The sequence below is a fragment of the Toxorhynchites rutilus genome, chromosome 3, assembly GCF_029784135.1.
Source record: "Toxorhynchites rutilus septentrionalis strain SRP chromosome 3, ASM2978413v1, whole genome shotgun sequence".
Lineage (NCBI taxonomy): Eukaryota > Metazoa > Arthropoda > Insecta > Diptera > Culicidae > Toxorhynchites > Toxorhynchites rutilus.
In genome coordinates, this window is record NC_073746.1 from 213,601,642 (window position 1) to 213,625,966 (window position 24,325).

At 39.7% G+C, this 24,325-nt stretch overlaps 1 protein-coding gene and 1 long non-coding RNA gene across 2 annotated transcripts; one reads left to right on the forward strand and one right to left on the reverse strand.

Moving 5' to 3' along the window:
• Positions 1–3,222: 3,222 nt before the first annotated feature.
• On the reverse strand, positions 3,223–12,375 carry LOC129775385 (tetratricopeptide repeat protein 37). Its single transcript, XM_055780076.1, has 7 exons — positions 12,167–12,375; positions 11,902–12,110; positions 10,329–11,841; positions 5,291–5,475; positions 4,001–5,227; positions 3,766–3,940; positions 3,223–3,711 (listed from the first exon to the last, which is right to left on the reverse strand). Exons 1-7 carry the CDS (start codon positions 12,254–12,256, stop codon positions 3,361–3,363), a joined length of 3,750 nt encoding a protein of 1,249 aa, XP_055636051.1. The 5' UTR covers positions 12,257–12,375; the 3' UTR covers positions 3,223–3,360.
• A 60-nt stretch (positions 12,376–12,435) lies between these two features.
• LOC129775386 (uncharacterized) lies at positions 12,436–13,311 on the forward strand. The gene is made up of 3 exons (XR_008742946.1): positions 12,436–12,595; positions 12,654–12,879; positions 12,935–13,311. It is a non-coding gene; the product is annotated as an uncharacterized LOC129775386 (long non-coding RNA).
• Positions 13,312–24,325: the final 11,014 nt, after the last annotated feature.

Sequence of the window (24,325 nt, forward strand, 5' to 3'; positions counted from 1 at the left end):
AGGAATGTTGTCTTTCAAATGTTCAAAAGTTTGCGGAGAGTTGGCATAGACACGGTCTTTCGCATAACCCCACAACAACAAAAAGTCTAGCGGATTCAAATCGCATGATCTGGACGGCCAATTGGCATCACCAAAACGCGAAATTATGCGTCCCTCAAATTTCGTTCGCAATATGACCATGTTCGGTCGTGTTGTGTGGCACGTGGCGCCGTCCTGCTGAAACCACATGTCGTCCGTATCCATATCTTCAATTTGTGGCAAAAAAAATCGGTTAACATGCGGCCATAGCGCTCACCATTCACAGTTACCGTCTCGCCGTCCTCATTTTCAAAGATATACGGCCCGATGACTCCGCCAGACCATAATGCGCACCAAACAGTTACTTTTGGCGGATGCAATGGCCTCTCAACAATCACGTGTGGATTTTCTGAGCCCCATACACGGAAATTTTGGGTGTTCACATAGCCACCGAGCTCGAAATGTGCCTCATCGCTGAAGAAAATTTGATGCGAAAATTCAGCATTTTGCTGCTGTTGTTCGTTCACCCAATCGAGGTATACCCGACGCATGCCATGGTCACCACGCTCTAATTTTTGTATCAGTTGGACTTTATATGGATGTAGGTGCAAGTCCAAATGCAAAATTCGCCACAATGATGTGTTTGACAAGCCCAATTGCTGAGCACGCCGTGGAATCGAAACATTCGGGTCATCTTCCACACTGGCAGCAACAGCAGCAATATTTTCGGCCGAACGCACATTACGATGATGCACAGGTTTCATAATATCCGCTACGGATCCAGTTTGTTCGAATTTACGCACTACATTAGCGATTGTGTGCTCTGTAGGCCGTCCATGACGACCAAAATCCGACCGTAATGCTCGAAAAACATTTGCCGGTTTTTCATCATTTTTATAGTATAATTTAACAAAATTAACACGTTGTGCGATGCTAAAACGATCCATATTGTAAAATGGCAGACATTCAACTAACGATATGACGCTTTGGTTGACAGCTATGTCAAACGGTTGTCAGCTATGTCAAACGGTTGTCAGCGCAGGGCTGTATACTTTCGGAAGCCCGAAATGGAAAACCCTGTACATATACATACAGCCATTCCATGCCAAACCGATATAGTGGTTCTCAGATTTTCGTCGAAAGTGGTAGTTTTGTTCTTTATCGCAAATTATGAGACCCGTATCTTTTTATTTTTTTGTTAGGGTGACCATTTCCATTTTCGGGTGGTCCAAAAAAACCATTTTTTCGCATTTTTGCCTAAAATGACTTTTTTCAAAAATTCCTAACTTTTGAACTACTAGACCGATTCAGATGATCGACATATCAAATTAAAGCTAATCACTTGGTCTTTATACTATACCTGCAGAAAATTTGAATTCTGCTCGTTATTATTGATTGTATTCGTTCTTTATTGTTTTCATAGTCTCGGGACCAAAGGCGCTATAGTTTGTTTTATATTTTTTCTGGAAAGCTGAGGATTTTTTACACAACATATCTCGAAACCAGGGAAAGGTTTTCTTTCGGCTTTGAGTTATGATTTTTCAAAGCTAGTCGATGGTCCAAAAAATCATTTTCGCCTTTTTCCCTAAAATTACTTTCTTCAAAAATTTATTCGAACTTCTGACAATCTAAGCATTCTTGATTTTTTTTTAAATATCTCGAGACTGTCTGCATTTAGAAGGAGATTAATAATGAGCTTTTTGTTTTAAATCACATCAGGATTCATAATTTGTGGGTAAAATGATTGTTAACACACAAAAATTCGAAGAAAATTAATGATAATTTGATGTTCTACAAAGTTTTAATTTTTTAATTTGATATGTCGATCATTCAAATTGGTCCAGTAGTTCGAAAAAAATCGGGTCTAATGCTTTGCGATAAAGAACAAAATTACCACTTTTCATGAAGATATGAGAACCACTATATCGGTTTGGCATGGAATGGCTGTTTGAACAAATGTGTTATTTATGCCTAGAATAAGAAGTATACAGTAGTCGTTCGGTATCTGGACGAGAAAGGAAGCCCAGTTATCGACATTCGCTTTCTAACTGGATCGATATGTAAAATGAAATGGAAGGGAACTTCAGTATATTATTTGTTTCGCGTCGATTACCCTATTGGATTTTAGGTGGAATGAACACACTTAAGATAACAATTATGAATGAAAATTAATTTCTCCCAATCAAATTAGTATTCTATGTAAATGATCCACGTATCCATAAAGTGGCCAAACCTAGAGGAATGCAACGAGCAAGGTGGTAAGACCAAGTGAAGCAGGGCCTGATGTAGGATTGGGCTATCTTTAGAAAAAGATCGATCATGACGGATCGATTTTCTAAACGGCGTAAGAATCGATTCACTGATCAAATCGGTACCGAAGAGTCGATCTTTGCTGAATCGGTCTTTCAAAAATCGTATGCCTTTTTTCAATTTTATTATATTGTTTTATATAAGTTTTGTCTTTTCTATAAACATGGAATAAACATTTCACATTTCTATTCAAACATCAAACATTCAAACATTCTTCTTGTATTGTCATGAAATTATGTAATTAAATAAATTAACTGAGAATTATTATTAGAAAATTAAACAACTGATATTTATCCAGAAGTCCACTGGTAATAATCGCATAAAATCCAACTGTCCGTCCGAATGGCATTCTGGTGAGATCTTGGTAGTAGTCCCACTTCTAGATAAGAACGCTTCAACTGGACCTTATGTCACCAACCAGTTTCTTCACAATTTTCACTGTCAGCCTAGTGAATGTGAATATGTAAATATAACTTGTGACCGCTTGTTGTGTAATGAATATACTTACAAAACTGCTTCTCCTGTATTTATGATCACAAATTTGAAAGGGATCTAATGTTTATGAAATTTGTCATTTTTGGTGAGATCAAAATCAATATTCACTTAAAAACAAATTTACAAAAAAAATCTACGATCAAAAAGATCTGAAAGATCGAAAACAAAGATGGGTTTTCGCGATTTTTGGGAGTACAAAAAATTGATCCAAAAAAAACCAAAATCGGAAAGGAAAAGATTCTGAATATCGATCCAAGATCGCCCAATCCTGATGAGCACAGGGTGTTCGCAGAATTGGAAAGAGGTAGCTAACAACTGAGTTATTCGGAGAAGTATTATGCAATGCAATCAGGTTGTAGAAGGTAAACCAGAATAAATAAATATAAAATAGTTGTTGTGTTATTATTAATGTTTAATTATAATATTGTTTTTTTTTACAAAAAGCATGTTTAAAAACAACTCTATACATGATAAATGATTTGTTTTTTTTTGCCTATTGAAAAGCATGGAGCACACACATTTATTACGAATCTATTATTATTTTGCGCTTGTAATCCGTATCAAAGAACTCCAAGCTTCTTTACAAGTGGGATCAACATGAACTGCCTTCTGGGCAAGTATTTTACGACGACGTTCATCAACTGGGCGCATCGCCTCGCTAGCAACTGCCAACCACTTCGCGGCATCTAGGGCACGTGTGTTATATTGCGCATCGTGCAAATCAAGCACTAGTGCACTCTCGGCGACACCACTCGCAGCGACAAGGTTTTTCTTCGGGGTGCGATGATTTTTCAGCATCGAAACTGCCAAAACTTGCCTCAATTTGGGGCGGTTCGGAAATTTGTGCACTTGCGAAATCAGATAATTCAGCGATTGAGATTTTTGTTTCTGAAATAAATGTTGAGTTACAGATATGTAAATGCGATTTTTGAATTGACTTACGCTTCCCCACAGAAATTGCGATACCAAGTAAACTACATGGTGACCATGCCTCAAATCATTCTCGTATTTTCGAAGTTCTTTGATTACTAATTCGGTGAGTACACTATCACTATACAGAAGTCCAAGTGCACACGAAGAAAAAAGTGCCTCAATGGGCGGATTTGGCAGTGTGATGCTAAAATAAAAAAGTGGCATTAGTATGTTTCCAATTTGATAAAAAAAAACAGAAGGATACCATTGAAACAGAATTGTTTTTGCGTCGGCTTCACCTTGGAACGCATACACCATAGCGGACATTGCGATTAGTACGTATGCTTTCTCCAAATCAGATGTAGCCAGCCAATTTAAAGCGCTTTCGTACTCAGCATACGATTCCTGGTAGTGACCGGCTTTAAAGTACGCGGTAGCTTTTCCAATAGTTGCTAAATATGTGGCTTCACTGACTTGCTGGTAGCGTTCGACAGCTTCTTCATATTTCTTTTCTTTAATCAAACAATATCCTAGGTCGCACAGTATTTGATCTCTCTCAACACCACAAGCACCAGTCAATGCCCTTTCAAAGGCACTGGAAGCGGTTCTCCACAGTTCTAATCGATTACTCAAGTATCCAAGGAAGCGAAAGGCTTCAACAGAAGCCTCACCATTTTTATCCTCACAGTGCCACGTAATGCAGTCATGTGACAGTGGCAAAGCATGCATATTATCTATAGCGAATTGGTATCGTTTGTTTCGGCGATAGTCCTCCTCATTCAAAATAGAGCAGACCCAATGTGGGTATCCTAGGGATGATTCAGGGTGGTACCCAAGCTGTGTACAATGTCTAAATAAGTCCATTGCCTCGTCGGCTTGACCAATCTGTTCAGCTATAACAGCCTGTCCAATCCACGCGTTTATGTACGTCGTATCAGTTTGCTGAGCCCGACCAAAAGCTTTGTTTGCCAAAGTGGTGGAATTTTGCAGTAAATACATTATTCCTAAATTTGTCCAACTGACAGCTGCTGATTTCTTATCCAATGAAATTGCTTCAATGAAACAATGTTGGGCGAGTGCTAAATTGTTGATTTCTTTACTGACAGAAATGGCTCCCAGTAGATTCCAATTCTGCCACCTGTTCGGTTCCAACTTAATCGATTGTTTCGCAAACTCTACTGCAGACAGCAATCGCTTGCGTCGATCATTTTCATCGAAACAAAACCGATTACTCTGCCGGTAGTGATTCAAGGCTAGCTCATACCACAGGAAACTATCTTCCGCGTTCATTTTCAATGCCCTACTATAACACCGACTGGCCAACTCAAATAGTTTTATACCTTGCAGCGAAAATTGCCTCCGATGGGAAACACCTGCCAAGCTACCTTCTATCTGGAGATGTGCCTTGGATTTGGGTAGCTCAGCAACCGTGTCCAAAATATTGCCCAATTGTTTCCACAGACACACAAAGTTTGGCTTTATCTTGAGTGCTCTGAGAAAGAAAAGAATAATGAATGATACCTCGAAGCGTTCTAGAGTCAGAAAACTATGATACCTTGTGAAGTAATCCACGGCACTTTGAGCATGATCATGGCACTTACCAATTAGCCTTTGTCCAAGAAAACTGTAGCACAGCCTCGCGTGGCATTCAGCAATACCTTTGATAGCTGGGAAATAGTTACCGTCGTTTGCTAATAACTCTTCGAAAAGTGGAACGGCTTCTTCGTGTTGTTTCAACATCTAATCGTAGGATAAAATAAATAATGTTTTTAGAACCCCTGAATGGATAAGGAAGTGAGAAGTGCACTCAAACGAAATAACCAGCTCTATGGAAAATGTTGTGTACGCCTCTCTTTCTCTCTCTTTGTTCAAAAAAAATTATGGATCCATCTCATTCCCATACAAAAGTTTGAGCCAAACGAATTATCTTTAAATAGTTTACTTTTGTATCCTCAATCTGAACCAGGAAACAAGATAAAATAAAGATAAAATGGACTGGTTGTGCCACAAACATTGAATCTACAATGAGATCTTTGAAGCAGTATGCGAGCATTTTTTTATTCCATAGCATGACAAGAAGATCTTCAACTCGATACTCCAATACTTGACCGATCGGGAATTGAACCCTATATCTATGCCGAAATCAGCCGTGAATTTATAAGAAAATTCCCGCTTCACTAGATTCTCAATAATGGTCTACTAATGCAATCGTTTCCGAATCGAGACAGCTGAGCACCCCCAAGCCTAATTCCAGTCAAAAACTCAGGCCCTCTATATTTTAGACATTATATTCCCACTGGAACTCTCAATCAAATCTGCCGCAGTTCAGGGAAAAACATCTCGTTATAACCATCTATTTAACAATTAAATTTACGAGTATTCCGGTTGGACTATCCCCAACTACATTCCAGTTTTTTTTCACACCTCGAAATGATCGTGTCACACGTGTCACACCCGAAACACAGTTACCCGAGAGACATTCACCCGAATGTAACAAATACCCGAATGCAACATTTAACCCAATGTAACATTAACCCGAATGTACTATTTACAGCTTTGTTTTATTGGAAGGATCGTTTTTTGTCGCCAGATCGAATTTATGAAATTCCATTCAGACCCAAGGATGATAGCACAATGTACCGGTAAGAGATGTGTTGACTCGCTTTGACCTTGATTACATGTCCTAAACATATGTTTTCCTTAAAGCTATCGATCTTCGTGTGTGATTGTCCCTATATCCTTATACGCTCCTTTTCTTCCTTTGCGAGTAATGGGTCCAATGGCTTTAAACAGTAGAACAAGTCGAAATGTAAATATGTTTTTTCTATTTACAATGATTCAACATCTCATTCAGAGATTAGATATGATTCACAACTTTTCGCCAATAAACACAATCCATGGCTGCAGTTCTCCAACTTCCGGCTGCACCGATTCTTGTCACGTACTGCTTCACCTGGTCCAACCACCTCGCTTGCTGGGCTCCTCTCCTTCTTGTTCCTACCGGATTCGATGCGAACACCATCTTTGCAGGGCTGCTGTCCGGTAATCTTACAAAATGCCTTGCCCATCGCACTCGTCCAGCCTTGGCAACTTTCTGGATGCTGGGTTCGCCGTAGAGTTGCGCCAGTTCGTGGTTCATTCTCCTTCTCCATACTCCGTTTTCCTGTACACCACCGTATATTGTTCTGAGCACTCGATGTTCGAAAACACCAAGCGCTTGTGAGTCCTCTTCAAGCATCGTCCATGTTTCGTGCCCATAGAGAACAACCGGTCGAATTAGGGATTTGTACATGGTACACTTCGCACACTTCGCTTCCATTGACTATGTGTTTTCGAATTTCACGGCTGTTGTTGTTGTCAGTTGTTATCAACAAGCCAAGGTAGACAAATTCCTCTACCACCTCGAGCTCGTCGCCGTCGATCACAACACTACTACCAAGAAGAACTCTGTTGCGATCAGTCCCTCCTGCTAGCATGTATTTAGTCTAAGACGCATTGATCCCAAGCCCAATCATCCCTGTTTCGTGTTTCAGTTGGGTATACAAGTCGGCTACCGTCGCATGTGTTCTTCCGATTATGTCCACGTCGTCGGCGAAGCAGATAAACTGACTAGACTTGTTGAAAATCGTGCCCCGTATGTTGAAGCCCGCTCTCCGTATAACACCTTCCAGCGCCACGTTAAAGAGCAGACAGAAGAGTCCATCGTCTTGTCGAAGTCCCCTGTGAGTCTCAAATGATTCCGACAGTTCACCTGAGATCCGCACACCGTTCATCGTTGCCTGAATCAGTCTTGTCAGGTTTCGGGGAAAGCCGTGTTCGTCCATGATCCTCCACAGCTGTCTTCGGTCGATTGAATCATATGCGGCCTTGAAGTCAACGAAGATGTGGTGCGTAGGGACCTGATACTCGCGGCACTTTTGGAAGATCTGCCGCAGTGTAAAAATCTGGTCCGTCGTCGAGCATCCGGGCATGAATCCGGCCTGATAATTTCCCACAAATCTACTTACTATTGGCGATAGACGGCGGAAGAGGATCTGAGACAGAATTTTGTAGGCACCATTCAGGATTGTGATGGCATGATAGTTCCTACAATCCAGCTTGTCACCTTTTTTATATATGGGGCAGATTACCCCGTCCTTCCACCCCTCCGGTAGCTGTTCTGTGTCCCAGATACTGATCAACCGGTGCAGACACTCTACAAGTTTTCCCGGGCCTCCCTTGAAAAGCTCCGCTAAGAGGTCATTCTTACCAGCTGCTTTGTGGTTATTTACTGATTGATGGCCTCCTTAACTTCACCCATCGTCGGGGGTGGTACGTGTAGTCCTCCTCGACGCCGTCTTGGTCTCCTGTCTGCGCACTGTTCAGGTTTTCATCGTAGTGCTGCCTCCACCTTTCGATCACCTCGCGTTCGTTCGTCAAGATGCCTCCTTCCTTGATTCTGCACATTTCGGCCCGCGACACAAAACCTTTGTGTGAGGAGTTTAGTTTCTTGAAGAACTTCGCTATTCTCGAGAACGGTAAAGCAGCTCCAACTTCTCACACTTTTTCTCCTTTAGGCGGCGCTTTTTTCCCGAAAGAGATGTGTCGTCAAACCATTCGTTCCGTTGTCATCGTTGTTCATATCTGATGATGGTCTCTACTGTGTTCTAATTGTTGTTTTAAAAATATTCCAGCATTCATCGAGGGGAGCAGCATCTAGTTCGTCTGACCCCGGAAACGTAGCTTCAAGACGCTGCGAGTATGTTGTAACATTCGGCTCCTGTAGTCGTCGTAGGTGGTACTGTGGTGAGCGCTGGTGTCTCATGTTACTGACGACTTACAGTTTGTAACACAGTTTGACCATCACTAGGTAGTGATTTGAATCGATGTTAGCGCTATGAAAGGTTCTGACGACGATGATATATGAGAAGTTGACGGTCGGCACAGTCCGGCAGTAGTCCCAGTTCTAGAAAAAAGCGTTTCAGCTGGCCCTGATGTCACCATCCAATTTCGTTACAATTTGGTGGTGTAAATATTACTATTGTGTTCGTTCTGTAATGTAATGTAAACAGCTTCTCCTAAATTTGTCAACCTCGAAAGGGATCCAAGGTTTATGAAATTAGTTATCAGGTTATTTTTGGTGAGAATAAAATCAATGTTGACTGAAATACAAATTTACAAAAATTTGCCTATTTGATCCAAGATCGCCCAATTCTAATTAATCTAGTACTTCAATCCATTTATAATAATGTATTTGCATTGTTCCAAGAAATTTATAACATTTGTAGTTAAAACAATAGTCATTCATTAAAAAATGTGTTTTAAGCATACTTAAAAACTAATGTGACGTGACAAAATTTAAAACCAGTTCCTCGGTTTCGCTGTTTCGAGTGTTGTTTCGACCGATTTTTGAAGAAAATTTATTGTTTCTCGGTGGTATTTAGCATTTTTCGGATCCTGGTAAGTATTTATCATGTACACAAGAAGTATGTATGGTTTTAGTTCTCGAATTCTAGTCGCAGTCAACGAGAAATGTATCTCGCGCGTATAATTGCACGAAAATACAGTGGATGGTCATCCGCAAAATGTCCAAGGCAGGCAGCAGCCAATGGGAATGCTGACGCCGAAGCAGCTGAAGGCGCGGCTGCAGTTCGCAGATCCACTTCTATTGGATCGGTCCGGAAAAGGCCGACCGCCAAAACCGTCAAAATGTGGTTCCAGAATAACAAAGTCGAAGTCATGGAGTGAATAGCGCAGTCTTAATTTTCGTCACGTCATTTTAGTTGTTAAGTATGCTCAAAATGCTATTTTTTATGAATGATTATTGTTTCAAGTGCAAATGTTATAAATTTCTTCGAACAATGCAAATAAATTATTATAAATGGATTGAAGCACTGGATTGGGTTAGTTTTAGTTAGTTAGTTTTTTTGAATGTCTTATCACATTCTGTTTTTGGTTGAGCAGTGTTCTTAATATTTTGTCCGACACTGTAATGTTTTCCACAATGCTGGCGATAGATTAGAGAGCACTTTTTATGAATACACGAATACAATAAAATCATTGATTTTAGCAAAAATTTAAAAAACATGAATATCGCAGTCTTAATTTTCGTCACGTCATTTTAGTTGTTAAGTATGCTCAAAATGCTATTTTTTATGAATGATTATTGTTTCAAGTGCAAATGTTATAAATTTCTTCGAACAATGTAAATAAATTATTATAAATGGATTGAAGCACTGGATTGGGTTAGTTTTAGTTAGTTAGTTTTTTTAAATGTCTTATCACATTCTGTTTTTGGTTGAGCAGTGTTCTTAATATTTTGTCCGACACTGTAATGTTTTCCACAATGCTGGCGATAGATTAGAGAGCACTTTTTATGAATACACGAATACAATAAAATCATTGATTTTAGCAAAAATTTAAAAAACATTAAGAAAACGGAGTATTACGCGGTACGAACATATCTTCGTACCGCGTAATACTCTTGTTTTTTGAAAAAAAAATATCTCGAAACTATTGAGAATGTTTTTTTCCATAGAGCTGGTGATTTGGTTTGGGGACAGTTTTTACTTCCTTACTCAGCCAGGATCTCAGCAACTTTGAGAAAAACTTACGTTCTTAATGTTCGCCAATTGTAGTTTGGGATACGGATTCACCGGATTCAGCTCAACGATCTTTTCGAACACTTTCATGGCGGATGTATACGACCCTCTGCCTAGATACGCATCGGCTAACCCTTCCCAACTAGTTATGTTCTGCACATCGTACCGGATAACTGTACGAAACGCCGAAATAGCCTCATCGTAGCTCTGCTGGCCTAAATGATGCAATCCAAGCTGCAAGAACGCCCACGACGAATTGGCCCCGCTCGCAAAAGTGATAGTGTTGTGAAGCAACTTTGAATTAGCTTCCCATTCGGACAGTCTTCGATACAGCGAGCTGAGCAACACAATTGCCTCTTTGTAAAATGGGTTCAAAAATATGGTTTTCTCCAAACACTTCCGGGAACGGATGAGGTCCGAATTATGAAGATATAATTTGCCCATCCAGTAGAAACACTTCGCATTGGTGGGCTCTAGTTTAGTTGCTTTTAAAGCACATAAGAAGCTTTGTTCAATGTTAGAATCATCATAATGTAGTTTGGCAAGTTCTAGGAGACACTCGCAGTTGTTGCCGTGTTTTTGCAAAATTTGCACCGCTTCCGTTTTATCTCTTTCTGCTTTACATCGAAGTGCCCTCAAAAGGTCCAACATTTCGGGAGAAATATCTGATGCTTCCAATTGCTCCAATTCCGCTTCTATATTCTGAAGATTATTCAATAGAATTTTCAATTTCGTGCTAAAGAATAACATTTTGGAATCGCTGTTCCCATCCAACAAACATGCTCGGTAACTAGAGGCTTCTTGTAGTTTTTCCAAGCTTCCATCTTCAATTAGAGCGATGAATAAGTTTGATTTGACGACTTTAATTCGTCGACAGATGTTCTCAGCCTGCCCATATAACTTTAGATGGGTATATACATCTGCTAACATATTTAAAATAATGTTCCAATTAGGTTGCAACGAGTCAACCTTTCTCAATAATAACTCAGCTCTCACCCAGTCCTCGTCACGATAACATTGGATGCCTTTGGCCGCTAATGCCAACACTGATTCCGAGTTAAGTTTAATCGCAGCATCAAGATAAGTGTCCAGAGGTGCTTCCAGCAATGTTTGTACCTCATTACGACCGACAAGCTCTTCTACGTACGCTTTGCAGATCCACTCCAAAGGAAAGATATCGTTTTGAAATTGCTTATGCATAAGCGATGCTTTTCCAACCAATTTTTCGTTCTTTTTCAGACGATAAAGAAGTTTCAGGTATTGTTTAAATTTCTCATGCAAATACGGATCGTCGCGATTGACAACGGCATGTTCCAGAGCTCTCTCGGCAAGTGATTCATTTTTAGCTTGAATTGATTGATCTTGAATAAAAATGCTCGAAAGACATTCGAAGGCGGATTTTATACGATCATTGCCTTTCAACTCTCCTTCCGTCTCCTGTTGCAATATTTTAACAATTTTTTCAATCTGTTCTCCTTGATTAGCCACTGCGAGTAGTTTAGAATGAATGTCTGAAAACTTGTTTCTGAAACAAATTGGGTGAATAAAAGTATGTTTATAAAGTTCTATATGTAGCTATACTAACGGTGTTAACGTTAGCAATTTCTCGTAAATTTCCGGAAGTTCATTGATTTCTGCACAGTTAGCGAGTCCCTGTAGGGCAACTGTTGGATCAGTGCTGCAAACGAGGGCTTGTTTAAGAAAACTCGCAGCCTCCTTTTTATTTGTATCTTGATACGAGGCTCCCAGAAGCAATAGTGCCATGTAGTTCTCTTTGTCTTCTTTCAATATTTTCTGTAACGTATTGAAGAATTGATAGATAGGAATATAATTCAAATAAATTTTCTTACTTTGCACAATTCAATAGCACAAGGGAACGTTTTGTTTTTCACAGCTTCTCGTGCTTCTTTCAGCATAGCTTTTAACTCCTTGGATGACATTGTAAAGGATGTATCAATAAATTATAGAAAAATAAGTTATCACATAAAATATAAACCATATAGTGTAAAAGATCAGTAAAATCGGTGCCCTTATCGATCAGGCAACATATGTAAGAAGATGTCACGTAGCAAAGTACGTAGAATAGAAGGTAAGTGATATTACCTGTGTATACACACGGAGCGCGCATGTGTTACACACACAAAGAAGTTAGTAATAAACTATTCTCAATTTGTTCGATGTTCGGAAGTTTTTTTTTCACATTTCTTGTTTTTAAAAGTTCAAAAAATCGTAAGTCAAGCCGACGATAAACAAGATAGTGTACCGCATTTTCACTGCAGGTAAGGTTTGATGTGATTTTTAATCGATTTCATACTGAACAGCGTTTGTTTACTTCAGCAATATATCGAAGTGCCACGTCTCGCGATACCGGAGCAGAAAAATTTTGAAATTTTTGTCGAAAGTCGGATAACTTTCCACCGTTTTCCGACCAAAAAAATTGCTGAGACGGGAATGGTTAAACTTTTTCGGATACAAAAGCTCGTTCGATACGCGAAACATTCAGATTCTTTTGAGGATACTGTTTTAACCTATAATCAGCAAAGAAGACGTCTTCGTACTGGAGGTAAGTGTGTTTTATATAAATTGTGATGAGATAAACTAATCGGAGATGTTTTCAGCTATTCCATGCATTTGCCTCTTGGATCTTCCAAAAAGTTTCTTTCCAATGGTTTCAAACTAAATTCCAAATTTATAATTCAATTCTTGCGAAAATGCAAATTATTTATTTGCAATCACTTCGGAAGATGACCCGGGATGGAGGAAATGTTTTTTCTCGTTTTCCAGAAACGCCAATTTGGTCCCTTAAGTGGCTGAACACTCCAAACCGAAACCAATGAGAGCGTCGGATGGTTCTTGATGGATACTTCAATAAAAGAGAAAAAAACAGCAGTGTGGGAATTAATCTTTCATTATATAATCAATTTGCGGGAACGACACTGCTTCGATATAACCTAATACATTTGTTCACCGTTTTTTGCTTTATTTCTATAATAAAGGTGCGATAATTTCAGTTTTCAATTTTAAAATGATTAAGTAAACTTCTATTTCATCATTTAGAAACATATTTTGAGACAGTTCTTTTGTTACAATTTAAAAAAATTCAAAAATGTTCGAATTTATATGGATTTGATCGATGGTTTATTACAATTTTTTGCTTTTTTTTCTTTACCTACCACTACTTGAACAAAGCAGGGAGGAGACTACCTTCTATTCTACGTACTTTGGTCACGCAGTAGAGAAACAACAGAAATGACAATTCCATACTTTTCTTTGTTTTTGAGAGACTTTAAACTTTGCAGTTCATTCGTCTCTCAACAAATGACAATCGAAAGAGCCCCACATTCCGTTTTGCCTGCCAAGATCGGGTCGATGAAATGTCAACAATCGACCTCAAATGCTGCCACCTTGCAATCGAGTTATCGACCTTTCATATGCATTCATCGAACAACTTGACGCCACTTTTTCGCCAACATGTGCAAGGCGTCGACCTGCTTGCAGCGCTGCTTCCAGCACTGCTTGCTGCTTGTTTGTATTGGTTTGTTATTGAAAATGAAAAGGAAATACATTGATCGATTTTAATCATTTTATTGAAAAAAAAAAAATAAATCCATGTATAATAAAAATAAGGTATATAATGGAATCGGTGCATCCGGGTTGTCTGGATTGACGATTCAAATCCGACTGAGTACATTGATGAATACCTCCTTGCCCTTGATGACACATATATGTGGCTGAGGAGGATTCTTCAATGTGCGTGAAGCACGGGATCTCCGATGGGGAAAATTGCTCGAAATACTATCGATGGCCAGGTCCTGCTGCTGTTGCTGATGCTGTTCCCCGGAATAGCACCCTGGACTTAAAGGATACTGCTGCGGGAAAGCTGATGCTGTTGGCTGGTGTGACAGAAGTGGAAATAAGCAATGTGGTGATGAGGGGAATCATCTTTCTCATTCGCCGATTGATTGAGTCGGATGTATTCATAGCTGAAACAAAATAAAATGATTAGTAAGTGAAAAGCAGAAATGAATTCCCTACTCACCAGTTGTATGATCCGGATAAAAATGCGAACATTAAAATATCATGCGATTACGTTCGCTTACCTCGCCTATTTTCATTCTACTATACAACGGAATCAGTGCATTCGGGTTCCTCCGGGTGGTAATTCAGCTGAGCAAGTTGATAAATACATCCTTGTCGTTGAGTTTTCGTGTCTGAAGAGGATTTTTGAATGTGCGCGAAGCACGGAACCTCTAATGGGGAAAGTTCTTCGCAATACCATACCATGGTCAAATTCTGCTGCTGCTACTGTTGATGCTGTCCCCCGGCATTGCCAACAGGGGTTGGAGGTTACTGCTGCAGGAAAACGGATGTTGTTGGCTGCTGTGATAGAAGTGGAAAACCGTACTGTGGTGATGGGAGAAATCATCTTTCTCACTTACCGATTGATGGAAGCAAACGAGTTGAATGTATTCATAGCTGATAAGACAAGATAAAATAATTAATAATTAAAAAGACGGGTGGGTAATGTCAGGGACATAACCGGAGTGACGTAGGACTATACAAAGGGGACAGCTTTTGTTAAATATATATTTTAAATATATTGTTTTATTTTCTTCTCCTACGTGAATACCTACCTATCTACCTGAAAAATGGATTAGTTCACTGTTTATCTTTATGAATATGTTGATGGTTCTGAAAAGAACCTTTGGTGCTGTGTTTTTGTTATCACTCGATATTCCCATCTTGTTCGGTTAAACCTTCCTGTTTAGCTATTGCATTTGCCACTCGCCACAGCTTTCACAGTTGGAAAATTTCTTCCCATCCAGCTTGTGACATATTTTACAATAAATTACATTCAATGGCACGTCGCATTACCACTACTCAGCATCGGATTGGAGGTAATTTTAACCTGTAATTGAACATTTGCGATGACAGTGGTACAGTGTCGACTTTCAATGTGGGGTCATAATTTGGACCCCGAACTCTATGTTTACAAAAATGTCCAACTAAATATGTCGCATTACAGGTCCGTCCAATTAGCTAAATGTCGAGATAAGTGTAAATTACTGTACTTTCAATCTAGAAGCAATTTAAGAATTGGTGAAAATCAATAAGCTCAGAACAACTGCCAAATTCACATACTCATCATATCCTGGCAAACAAATTATGAAAAAATCAATTTGTGTTTTATTATTATTTTGGATATTGTTTTAGAAAGCATTGAACTGTATTTCCTAAACTCTTTGTTGGATGGTTTAATGGCCCTGAAAAGCGCCTTGTTTTATGGAATGGTTCCAATTTAGAAAACTTAGTACTCGTGGTTATGAAAAAAACCATTTCGAACGCCCTCGATGCCGCCTTGTTCTGGATTTGCCATTGAAGCAGTTTGTATAAAGAACAAACTTTTTTCTTCTGCTACCTGCTGCCGTCTCTATAACGGCGGCTAGGTGGACTGGTGCACTGGTACTAACCTAAGTGGTGCGGACTCAATACACTTCATTTTCAAGCAAATTCATGCATGTTTTCAAGCGATTTCTTGCAATAAATTCTTAGACCACCAGAGATGCCAGATTTACAAATATGTTTGTAAATTTACAGACATGTCTGTAAAACACTTTTTGTTTTTGTTGTAGACTTTTTGGATATAACAATATTTCACAGGTTTTTGAAAAATAAAAGGGCTCTATTCATCACATCAAAAATATTCGACTCACCATATGACATTTTCCACAGTTTTAATACAGAAAAGTTATTATATTTAGTTTATATCAATACACATGACGTTAGACCAGCTATTCTCAACCTGCGGCCCGGCAGTCTTTCTGGTTGGCCCATCTGGTGTGTATGAAGTTTGGAACCCGTACTTTTGCCCTGACATCATTGCAGACGAAAGAGAGGATACGGTTATTCACAATTAATGAAAAATTGCACTCTCTGCAGGTAACGAAAAATCTTGAACGAAAATTGTCTCTGATAATAATTTTTTGTTCTAGATAAGATTGTTTTGCTGAAATGCAAGGAGATTTATTGAAAAATAGTAAGGCTAGGGTCAGGACTATGTCTTCTTAGTATTAAAACAAAATCGAATAGAAATTTTCTTTCTATTCTCAACAATTTACATTCGCTTTCGGGCCTGCTTATGACGAAAAATGGGTTACTGTTCGATATTGTTACCACAGACATAGTTCATGGCTAAGTGGGGATCTAAAACTTGTATAGCCTTGCATGGCGGATGGAAAATATACACTGTATTATCTTATAAGTTTCATCAACGACAAGACCGCAAACCTTGGTGGATGTCCAATATATCAACGAAGAAATACCGATTTTTATAAAAATTAACAACGCGTATGTATGTGTATGTATGTATGTGTAGATCGTTGAAACATTTAAACACACTTACAACACATAAGTTATTAAGTGGTCCGAAAAATTTTTTCCACTTTTTCCCAAAAATGACAAATGAAAATTAAAAACTTTTGAATCACTGAATCGATTTAGATGATCGACATATAAAATTGAAACTAATGACTTAGCCTTTTATTAAAAAATATTTAACTTGCGAAAAAAATAATAATATTTTAGTAATTATTGATCGTAGTCGTTTTTTATTTTTTTTTGTGACTTTGGACTAGAGGGCGCTATATTTTTATATTTTTCCTTGAAAACTGAGGATTTTTTACATAACATATCTCGATATCAGAGATGCTATTTTTTTGTTTTTTTAGATATGATGTTTCAAAGTAATCCGGTGGTTCGAAAAATCATTTTTTCCCCTTTGTCCAAAAATAACTTTCTGCAAAAAATCATAACATTTGAACTACTGAACCGGTTTTGATGATCGATGTATTAAATGGAAGCCAATAAGCAAAATTTGAAAAAATATCACACTTGCGGGACGGATATTAGTAGCATAGTTCTAGTTTAGTCACATATGAATATTGATCGAAGACTTAAAACATGTTAAATTTACAAATTTATAACTTAAAAACGATAATTATAACATCTCCGATATCGAGATATGTTAGGTAAATAATCCTCAGCTTTCCATAAAAAATATAAAAAAAATATAGCGCTCCTATCTTTAAACGAGAAAACTATGAAAAAATAACTCAATCAATAATTACAAAAACAAGAATTAAATTTTTTCGCAAAAGTAACATTTTTCCAAAGAAAAATAGCTCGTAAGCTTCAATTTGATCATGTCGGTCCAATAGTTCAAGAGTTATGTTTTTGTAGTGGGAAAAATGGGTAAAATTTGTTTTTCAAACCATCGATTAGTTTTGAAAAATCATATTTCAAAAACGAAAAAAATAGCATCTCTGATACCGAGATATTTTATGTAAAAAATTCTCACGTTTCAAGAAAAAATATAAAAAAATATAGCGCCCCCTAGTCCAAAGCCATGAAAACATTAAAAAACGAGTACAATCAATAATTACGAAAATAGGATCCATGTTATCTGCAAGTTCAATATTTCTCAATTAAAGCTCATTGGCTTCAATTTGATATGTCGATCATCTAAATCGGTTAAGTGGATCGAAAGTTATAAATTTTTGAAAAAAGTCATTTTGGGAAAAAGTGGAAAAAAATGATTTTTTGGATCACCCTAAAATGGAAATGGGCACCCCAATGAAAAAATAAAAAAATACGAGTCTAATGTTTTGCGATAAAGTACAACATTACCACTTTTGACGAAGATCTGAGAACCACTATATTGGTTTGGCATGGAATGGCTGTATATATATACAAAATACAATCTTACGTGCATCACGATGTACAAAGTATTAATGAATATGTGAAAATTAACGTTAAAAGACATTTCTATAGATCTGCACACTTTTACAGACTTTTCCACATTTTTAACAGACATTCACATGTTTTTACAGACTTTTTTTTTTAAATCATCTGGCAGCTCTTCCTTCCACTTTTTATGGAATATTTTCAAATCGCAGGAGTAAACATTTACGTGACTCTGACTTCGTTTGTTTTTATTTCGTTCGGAAAAACGTTATGTCAAAGAGAGGGGACATTAAAAAGGCGTAGCTCAGTGAAAGGCTGAGATGCTCTTTCAGAGATGCAATGGTTAATTAAACAATTTACGGAAAAATGTAGTTCGTTCATTTTATTGTTTGAATTATTTTTGCCCCTGACAACAATACCTCTTTTATAGTGTTGATTATCATAAGAAAAATAACATTCCTGATCGTTGGATCTCTTTTGACATTTCAATTGGATCTTTTTTGACAGCCGTTTTGATTCAGTCCGCACTACCTAGGTACTAACGCGCTCGGCCTAGCTACCCTTGCGGGGAACTCCAGATCAACACGGTTCGAGCGGGATTTTGCCTTTCCCTTCACTTTTCCTCCTTTACCATGTCCAGACATGGCTGCTTGGGTTGGCTTGTTGATGTGTTGTGATGCGAACCGATGTGGTGTACGGTTTGAATGAGAATGATCGTTCAGTTAGCGCTCAACTTCCGAGCTGATCAGTCGACGTTTTTAGACAAGCAGATTTCGGAAGTCGTTCACGGACTACTAAATACGTTTTTTTATCGGTTATTCTTCTAACGTTATCCGCGACGTGACACCTCGCGATGCCGCGCCGCGAAAATACGTTTCGCGTTGACTATTCGCAGTTTCCGAAGTTACTCTCCCATGAAGAGAACCATAAGTTCATTGGGAAGGAGCTTGGTCTTACGAGAGAAAATGTTCTCCAACTCCAGCCCAGCAGACGACTTGGATGTACCTTCGTTAAGGTCAACGACTTCCAACTTGCCGAGAAGATAGTGCAACAGCACGACAACAAACACGATTTCGTATTTGATGGAAAGACCTACAAGATACGAATTACGATGGAGGACGGTTCGGTAGAAGTCAAGTTGCTTGAGCTACCCGAGAGCGTCACAAACGACCAGATTACCGATTTTCTCGCAGAATACGGCGAAGTCATTAGCATTCGTGACCTACTGTGGGACGACAGATTCAGCGAATTTGGTGGTGTAAAAACCGGAGTTCGTGTTGCTCGAATGATAGTCACCAAGAATATTCCCTCTCTCGTTACAATCCAGGGCGAAGAAACTGCGTTGAGGTACAAAGGACAACGACAAACTTGCCTACACTGCCATGAGTTTGTACACATAGGCATTCCATGTGTACAAAACAAGAAACTGCTGGTACAGAAGCTCGCAGCAGATCAATCGTACGCTAGCGTAACGAAAAGTAAACCGTCCGAACCCTTACAGAACAAACAATCGAATCCAAGTAAACCGACAAAAGGTCCGCGTACAATCGGACTTAACGATATTGCGGGTCAACACCCAAGTCTCCTTGGAGTAAGTGAGATGCAAACTCCAGTACCCAACAAGAAACACACGATGCCACCCCCCGCAACACCTGCGACAATGAAACCCTCCACATCACAAGCTGTAATCCAGCTCTCGCCGATTTCTGTTCCGAACGCGATCACATCGCATCGCAGGCCTGATGGCAATGAAACCGATTGCTCACAAACCTCCCAGACCTCGAATAATAGCCGACGCTCACGAAGACAACCGCCGGGCAAGAAAATGCGCCATTCCGGAGAAGACACCATCACCGCTGAACATGAACACGTGAGAATTTCTGACGACGAATGCATTTAGAAATGGATAACGTAAGCTGTAATATTGGAACGATAAATATCAACACCATCACCAACCAAAATAAGATTAACGCCCTTCGCACATTCGTTCGCTCAATGAAGCTAGATATAGTATTTCTGCAGGAGGTTGAAAACGACCAACTTGTATTGCCCGGTTACAACGTAATATGCAATGTCGACCATACGAGGAGAGGAACGGCAATTGCTCTGAAAGAACATATAAAATTCACACACGTAGAGAAGAACCTGGACGGTAGATTAGTTGCCCTGCGTGTTCATAATGTTACGCTGTGCAATGTGTATGCCCCTTCGGGTTCCGTTCTACGTGCCGAACGAGAACGATTTTTTAACAACACCATCGCATACTACCTTCGTCATCACTCCGATCACATCATATTAGGAGGCGACTTCAACTGCGTTATCAGACAATGCGATGCGACTGGTCAAAATTCGAGTCCCGCTCTTCAAGCCACCGTTCAGCAGTTACGTCTGTTTGATGTGTGGCAGCAAATCCGTCCACGAGAGATGGAATACACATACATCACACACAATTCATCGTCCAGGCTCGATCGACTCTACGTGAGCAATGGTCTCCGAGAACAGCTGAGATCAACAGCTGTCCATGTGTGCTGTTTCTCGGATCACAAAGCAGTTACCGCAAGAATTTGCCTTCCTCTCCCCGACAGAGCGCATGGTCGTGGCTTTTGGTCCCTACGTCCACATCTACTCACCGCCGAAAATATAAACGAGTTACAAATAAGGTGGCAGTACTGGACTCGTCAACGGCAAAATTACCGTTCATGGATGGAATGGTGGCTGTCGTGCGCAAAACCTAAAATCAAGTCTTTTTTCCGATAGAAGTCTAGAACAGCATTTGATATCTTCCATCGTGAACAACAACGATTATATCAGCTACTACGGCATGCGTACGATGGCTACCAAAACAACCGTGCCATGCTTACCACCATCAATCGGATAAAAGCAAAGATGCTAACACATCAGCGAGCTTTCTCCGAAATGTTCGTGCGAATTAACGAAACCCTCGTTGCTGGTGAGCCGCTATCGACCTACCAGCTGGGCGAGCGAGTGCGCCGGAAAACCACTATCGAGCGGCTGAGAAATGAGAGAGACGAAGTTATGGATGATTCTACTGCGATACAAAACTACATGGTCGAATACTTCACCAATCTATATACAGCCGGACATGTAGAAGAAAATAGCGCATTTCAGTGCGAGAGAATTATACCCGAACAAGATGACGTAAATGGAGCGTGCATGAATGACATCACAACGGCTGAAATTCTTACGGCTATCCGCACGAGCGCATCAAGAAAATCACCAGGCTCCGACGGACTGCCGAAAGAATTTTATTTACGCACTTTTGATGTAATACACCGTGAATTGAATTTGGTGCTTAACGACGCTATCAGGTCAAATTTCCCACCTCAGTTCGTCGATGGGGTGATCGTGCTAGTGAAAAAACGAGGGACGGGGGACAGCGCACGCTCCTACCGGCCAATAAGCTTAATCAACTATGACTACAAAATTTTATCACGTGTTCTAAAACAGCGGCTGGAGAATGTGCTCCGAGTTCATGGAGTTTTGACTGGCTCCCAAAAATGTTCCAACGCTAAACGCAATATATTTCAAGCAACTTTAGCATTAAGGCGGCTCGCACACCGCAGCAATAAGCAACTAGCAAACTGCAGTACACAATATGCAACAGGAAACATATTTTGTTGTTCTTCGCATACCAGAGCAATAAAAACCCCTGACATTATGCAAACAATCGCCTTAATGTACGAAACTTGTCAAAATATGAGCGATAAGTTGCTATTCAACCGACACGCCGTGTTGCTAGCGACATGTGTTGCTCTGTAAAGGCGACAGCGATATCGTATTGCGTCGGTGTGCGAGATCAACAAAGATTAAATGGAAAAATCCATTGGTGATAATATTGCTTATTGCATGTTGACAGTTGCTAGTTGCTCATTGCTCCGGTGTGCGAGCCGCCTAAAAGACAGGATCGCACAACTAAAAGCGAACAGGCAAACAGGAAAATTGATCTCTTTCGATCTCGACCATGCATTCGATCGTGTAGACCATCGCTTCTTGTTTGGTACTATGCGAGCTTTGGGCTTCGATACAGCGTTTGTGGATTTACTCTCTCACATAGCATCATTATCTTCCTCTCGATTACTCATCAATGGGCACCTCTCCGCTCCGTTTCAAATCAAACGTTCTGTCCGTCAAGGAGACCCTCTCTCAATGCATCTGTTCTTGCTCTACCTTCACCCGCTTCTGCGGCGATTAGAAGAAGTGTGTGGAGCAGATCTCATCATCGCTTACGCAGATGACATTAGTGCCATTTCAACCAGAGTCGATAAACTTGAAGCGATGCGAGATTTATTCCGACGCTTCGAGCGGTCAGCGGGGGCACGTTTGAATGAGGAGAAAACTACGGCAATCGACGTCGGCGTTATAACCAATCCCATGGTTGTTCCATGGCTTCGCACGGAGAACTCCATAAAAATTCTTGGTGTGATTTTCGTCAACTCGATACGATCAATGGTAAAGACGAATTGGGACTTACTCGTTACAAATTTCTCGCGTCTAGTGTGGCTTCATTCCTTACGCAGCTTATCTTTGCACCAAAAGGTAACGCTGTTAAACATTTTCGTATCATCAAGGATATGGTACATGGCAGCAAATCTGCTTCCGGCTACAGTACACGTGGCGAAATTAACAGCCACTATGCGAAGCTATCTTTTTCGTGGTGCATGTGCAACCATTCCTATGGAGCAGCTAGCGCGAAGACGGGAGGATGGTGGTCTAAATCTACAACTGCCAGCGCTTAAATGTAAGGCGCTGCTCATCAATCGACATCTGCAAGAAATCGTCTCTCTTCCTTACTACTGTTCTTTCCTTTCCCACACAAATGTTCCTCCTTCAGATCTCCCCTGCCTAAAGCTTATCCTAAACCATATCCCAAATTTCCCCTTCCAAATCCGACAACAACCTTCCTCCAACCTCATCCATCACTTTTTCCTCGAACAAACAGCCAAACCGAAGGTCGAAACAGCAAATCCTGCAATCAATTGGCCACGTTTGTGGATGAATATAGCTGCTCGGAACTTATTGCCTTCGCAACGCAGCACCCTTTATATGTGGACAAATGAAAAATTTTCACACCGGCGACTAATGTACGTAATGAGGAGAACAAACGATGAGAGTTGTCTGCACTGTTCTGCCACCATCGAGACAATACAACACAAATTTTTTGGGTGCCCTAGAGTACGGGCTGCGTACGATCTACTACAACAAAAGCTGCTAGTGATAACTGGCAGGCGTCGCGTTCTCCATTCAGATAATCTTCTCCGGCCCTCACTGGAGGGGATAGCAGCGAATGAGAGAACATTGATATTGAAATTATTGTTGACTTATATCACCTTCATTGATAGATGTAATGATAGGATAGATATTGATGAACTAAAATTTTATTTTGATGTCGGGGATTAAATATTATGTAAATAATTTTAACTAATCATACAAACGACAAATAAACGTATTATGAAAAAAAAGGGTGAACAGCGCAAGAAAAAAAAATCGTTACGGCAGCGGAGCGGGGATTTTTAAGCTGACTGGCTGGCTCGAGAATTACGCATGTGTGAGACTGCGACCAATGTTTCGTTCATTTTTTTCTTTTTCCTTTCCAATCGTGCTTCATTCTATTTCGCTGCTGCTCTGGTTGCCCGTTTTGGTCGGTACGATTTGAGGAGCACAAAATGGACCAATCAAAAATGGGCACATAGTGCATTTTGACAATGCTTGATATTTCACAATTATTCAATTATTCATCTCAAGAAAAATGAAATGTTATTCGTTATGATAGATGCGTAGATATATTTCCTCTCAATTGATGCAAAAACCTTTGCGATCTATTGAGAAATGCTCGAGTTATAAGCGTTCCAAATCTTGCATTTTTTCCTACTTGTTCAGTGCCTAGATTTCCATTTCACCCCCTATATCTTCCGGTTAGACGTAGTCCTACGTCAAAAGCCGAAATATATTTCATACTCACCAGTTGTATGATCCATTTGTTTTTGTTTGAGATGACAGTTTAGCGGAGTGGAAAAAAGAACCACCAGTGATGCCATTTGGTTTGTTTAATTATTCAGTATTTTCGACTAACGAACTATCCGCGTTGACGATATTGGGGAATAGGCATGGATTAGGGAATAGGCATGGATATGGATTTGCAGAAGGAATGAATACACTTTTAAAATGAAAATTATGAATGAACATGATTTTTCCTTAATAAAATTAGTACTCTATGTAAGTGAAAATCACTATTGCCTGCATGTGGT